Raw genomic sequence first — 4,508 nt, 5'->3', positions numbered from 1 at the left:
TTTGGGGAGTGGAACTTGGTTCCCAGCAGGCTCAATCTGTTATTTCTCCAGGCCTGTGAGGATCCTTCCTTGGTCAATTGTTGCTCAGGAGGGAGCCAGGGTAGATGAGAACTGGATTACTCGGACCATGCAACAGAGGAAGGGCCCCGGGATGCAGAACGCGTGGACTAACTGCATCCGGTCCCATCCACAGCTAGGAAGGCCAGGCAGTGTCCACGCCTTGCACGCATGGCTGACGCAAGCCGGGCCTCGGGCACGCGCACCCTCATTCATTCACTCCATTCATTCTGCAGACAGCGGCGGCGCGCACTCAGCAATCGCCCGCCCGCGAGATCCCCCGTGTCTGTGGACACAGGCCTTGGGGACGAAGGTCGGGCGATGCCCGCTGAGCAGCAGCAAGCGACAGAGAAGCGGCACCAGCTTTTCCCGCCCACGAGGCCCGGGCTAGGCCGCCGCCCGCGTGACGCGCAGCCTCCCGCAGTGAGCGCATGCGCGCGGGAGCCCGCGCTCAGAGCCGGCTCACGCGGACCTCCTGGTCTGCGTGCGTGCGCGTTCCCGCTTGCCCGCCCCACGTGACTCGACAGACCTCTCCCGCCCTTGGCGCTCAGATGGAGCGGCAGAGTCGGACGGCTCAAGCGGACATGCGCGTGCGCGCGCGCCGCGTGGTTGGGCGCGGCGCCGTTGCTCCGCCCCTTCCAGGCTCCTCCCTCCCCGCGCGCCGGCGTCCGCTGCGTCTCCGGCATTTGAATCGCGCTTCCGCCATCTTTCCAGCTTCAGTCGGACAGGCGCGGAGACTCTTCTGGAAGGTAACGACGAGGCCGGGAGGGCCGGGCAGGGCGCGGGCGGCGATAGGAGGGTTAGGGTGTCCTTCGGTGGGCGCAGGGCGGCGGCGGTGAGGAGAGTAGACGGGCAGCGCCCTGGGCTTTTGAGCCAGCCTCCCTTCCCCCACCGGCTCACGCCGCGTCCCCGCCTTCCCGCGCGCTCTTCCCGGCCGCGGCCTTTGTGGGGCGCACGTGCCGCAGCCGCTCTCTCCCGCAGGATCGCCGCGATGGCCGCCCAGGGAGAGCCGCAGGTCCAGTTCAAGGTGCGTGTGTGCGGACGGACGGGCCTACGGGGCGAGTGGTGGGGAGATCGGGGAGGACGGCATGGCGGGAGGGAACCCCGGGCCGCTCACGCCGCCGCCTTCCCTCTAGCTCGTCCTGGTGGGCGACGGCGGCACCGGGAAGACAACGTTCGTGAAGCGCCACTTGACGGGCGAGTTTGAGAAGAAGTATGTAGGTAGGTGCGGCGGGGGCTGCGCGGCTGCGGGCCCCGGGGAAGGCGCGGGCAGTGCATGGCTGACCCTGCCGCCCTGTTCCCGCAGCCACCCTGGGCGTGGAGGTGCATCCGCTCGTCTTCCATACCAACAGAGGACCCATCAAGTTCAACGTGTGGGACACAGCCGGCCAGGAGAAGTTCGGGGGCCTGCGCGATGGCTACTACATCCAAGGTGAGGGGGCCGCGGAAGTGGGCCTGGCCCTCGGACATGTGCTTGGGGTGTGAGTCGGAGATCCAGCCGTTGCCCGGTGACTAAAGAGGAGGGGAGAGAAATGAGAGAGACGAATCACTTGGAGGGAAGCAACCTCGTTCGAGTGGATAGTTTTTTGTTTTTAGTCAGAGTCGTCCGTCGTGTCGTTCGATCACTTGCTGTGTCATGCTAGGCATTGATTTGGGGCAAACTGTGTGGCTTCACAACTTAGTAAGAGACAAAGCTGCTGGGAAGCTGCCGGGTCACTTTTTGGTTTTCAAAACTTGGATTCAGGGATACACGCAGTAGTTATATCCATAACTACTCCCATCACTAAAATAAGTAGTGAGCATTTGGCCCAGATATTAAAACCTCCAGCCACCCCCAGGAGCCAGGCCCTCTCACACACGTGAGACCTGCCGCGTCGTGTAAATTGTAGTCTTACTTTTCTCCTTGAAAGCAGTTCAGAAAGCTTAAGGGAGGAAAAAGCCCATTGGTAGTTAGAAGACGAATGAATGACTATCTTTGACGATTTTACTAGCATTGATGAGGTTATACGTTTTTTGGCATGTAAAGACAAAAGGGTGTTTATCCCCAGGGTTAACTTTTTAACCAAAAAAATTGGAATGCACACTTGCTACTTTTTTAACTGTATCCTCACCCACCATCCCTGCAGGGTTATAAAAACTTGGACTCAGATTTTAGAAGTCTGGTGTTTTACCTTTGATGAATTTTTATGGGCCAGCAGTGGTGATTGGGTGTCGTGAGGAGTTAGTTGCTAGAGAGAATTGGTCTTGACTTTGGAAGTTTTCATTTGAAGAGGAATTGAAATCCATGTGCCCCGTTCGTTTTACAGTCTGACCTTTTAGTGGGGGGGGGGGGGTCGTTGAATGGAGTGGGCTGATGGATGATCCAAGGTCAGGCCCAAGATGAAGACTGAGTCCTGCAGTAGACCAAGACACATTCCAATGCCTCGAATGTTTTTCAGCCCAGTGTGCCATTATAATGTTTGACGTGACATCAAGAGTTACTTACAAGAACGTACCTAACTGGCATAGAGATCTGGTACGAGTGTGTGAAAACATCCCCATTGTATTGTGTGGCAACAAAGTGGATATTAAAGACAGGAAAGTGAAGGCAAAATCTATTGTCTTCCACCGAAAGAAGAATCTTCAGGTATGTTCCTAATGTATTGAATGACTATTAGAGAAGGTTGTATGTAAGGTACCCATATATGTTATGTATTAAAAATTGGTCAGTGTGTCTTAATGTGGATTATGAAGTGTCTTTGTTTAGTTGTCCTGGAATGGAGATTATTAATAGAATTTTTATGCATGCATTCCTTTTTGTTTTAAAACAGTACTATGACATTTCTGCCAAAAGTAACTACAACTTTGAAAAGCCTTTCCTCTGGCTTGCCAGAAAGCTCATCGGAGATCCTAACTTGGAGTTTGTGGCCATGCCTGCTCTTGCCCCGCCTGAGGTGGTCATGGACCCAGCTTTGGCAGCACAGTACGAGCATGATCTAGAGGTATTTGTTCTTTACATTTCTTCTTATGATGTTTTGTTTTCCTGTGTGTCTGCACTTTGCCTAGTTTCTGCAGAAGTTGGCATTGGATATGCCCAGCCATGTGGGGTGCTAGGAATCAAACTCAGGTCACTGGAAGAGCTGGCAGTGCACTTAACTGCTGATCGCCTTCAGCCCTGGTGCTCCTTACAGCTAGTGCTTCCACCTGACGTGGTCGTGGTGGTTTTGGTCTGGACTGGTTTCTTTTTGTTTCTCGCTCCAGGTTGCTCAGACGACTGCTCTCCCGGATGAGGATGATGACCTGTGAGAAAGTGAAGCTGGAGCCCTGCGTCAGAAGTCTAGTTTTATAGGCAACTGTCCTGTGATGTCAGCGGTGCAGCGCGTGTGCCACCTTATTTAGCTAAGCAGATCGTGTACTTCATTGGGATGCTGAAGGAGATGAATGGGCTTCGGAGTGAATGTGGCAGTTAAACATACCTTCATTTTTTTGGACTTGCATATTTAGCTGTTTGGAACAGAGTTGTTTCCTTTCTGAATTTCAAAGATAAGACTGCTGCAGTCGCATCACAATATCCAGTGGTGAAATCTTGTTTGTTACTGTCATTCCCATTCTTTTCGTTTAGAATCAGAATAAAGTTGTATTTCAAATAATCTAAACAAGTGAATCATCCCGTGTTTATAAGCATACTAAAGCCACTAACACGAGGGAGCTTGTGCCATATTATAGTTTGAAATGCTTTTGCTTCTTATCTGCGGTCTATTCAGTTGTGTTCTCCTTGTGCCTACCTCCATAAGCATTTAGGTTATCCTGTAATTCAGTTAGGATATCTGCCCTACCTGCTTTTAGCCAGGTAGCTTAACCTAAGAGAAGACCTTGTGTAAAAGTCAAGATTTAAGTACGTGTGCGTCATGTGGATCGCAGTTGACAATTTCTGTAACCTAGGCCTTCAGATGTTAGAACTGCAGTTAATGGAAGCTTGAAGGGTTTTCTGAGACAGACGACATCTCTTCATTTCCATGTCTAATGTTTGTTCTCTAAGATGTCCTCTGTCTTCAAATCGTGGCTCCTGTGTTGAGTGGTACTCTCCGGAGGGAGGGGTAGGAGGATCTCTTGAGTTTCCCTGCCAGCCTTGTCTACAGAGCAAGTTCCAGGACTGAAAGACCTGTCTCAGAAAAATTCATGGTAGGCTGTTACAGTGTTACAACAGCTGATTTTTTCTCCTCCCAGGGGGTTTCTATAGGTTGTGCAGGAAAGGAAGGGCAAGGGGAGCTACACTGAAGGTAGGATGGTCTTCTTTGATGATGTGACGTGTTGGTTGAGACTTAGGTGTGTGATTCCCGGCAGAACTGTTGTGCTAAGATGTATTTGCTCTGCTGGTCCAGTCTACCAAAGTTTCTAGAAGGCGAGATACTTTCACATGGTTGTTTTGGTTTTTTTTTTTTTTTTCTTTTTTCTTTCTCCAAAGAAGGTAG

At 52.0% G+C, this 4,508-nt stretch overlaps 1 protein-coding gene across 2 annotated transcripts; it reads left to right on the top strand.

Moving 5' to 3' along the window:
• The first annotated feature begins 692 nt into the window (after positions 1-692).
• On the top strand, positions 693-3,695 carry Ran (RAN, member RAS oncogene family). Of its 2 annotated transcripts, none has more exons than XM_052168267.1 (7): positions 693-806; positions 1,039-1,084; positions 1,194-1,278; positions 1,364-1,489; positions 2,496-2,683; positions 2,868-3,038; positions 3,298-3,695. In XM_052168267.1, exons 2-7 carry the CDS (start codon positions 1,049-1,051, stop codon positions 3,340-3,342), a joined length of 651 nt encoding a protein of 216 aa, XP_052024227.1. In that variant the 5' UTR covers positions 693-806; positions 1,039-1,048; the 3' UTR covers positions 3,343-3,695. The 2 variants fall into 2 exon arrangements, with proteins under 2 accessions (XP_052024227.1, XP_052024228.1); XM_052168268.1 differs by having other exon boundaries at positions 709-806; positions 1,023-1,084.
• The last annotated feature ends 813 nt before the right edge of the window (positions 3,696-4,508 follow it).

The sequence above is a fragment of the Apodemus sylvaticus genome, chromosome 22 (genome assembly GCF_947179515.1).
Source record: "Apodemus sylvaticus chromosome 22, mApoSyl1.1, whole genome shotgun sequence".
Taxonomy (NCBI): domain Eukaryota; kingdom Metazoa; phylum Chordata; class Mammalia; order Rodentia; family Muridae; genus Apodemus; species Apodemus sylvaticus.
Note: the sequence above shows the minus strand (reverse complement) of the source record. Positions and strands in the feature narration are given on the sequence as shown.

Bases quoted from the DNA above. Each gene is read 5' to 3' on its own strand.
- Ran (XM_052168267.1), top strand. From the start codon at position 1,049: ATGGCCGCCCAGGGAGAGCCGCAGGTCCAGTTCAAG. The intron at 2,684-2,867 runs GTATGTTCCTAA...GTTTTAAAACAG, and splicing joins ACCGAAAGAAGAATCTTCAG to TACTATGACATTTCTGCCAA. The intron at 3,039-3,297 runs GTATTTGTTCTT...TTCTCGCTCCAG, and splicing joins AGTACGAGCATGATCTAGAG to GTTGCTCAGACGACTGCTCT.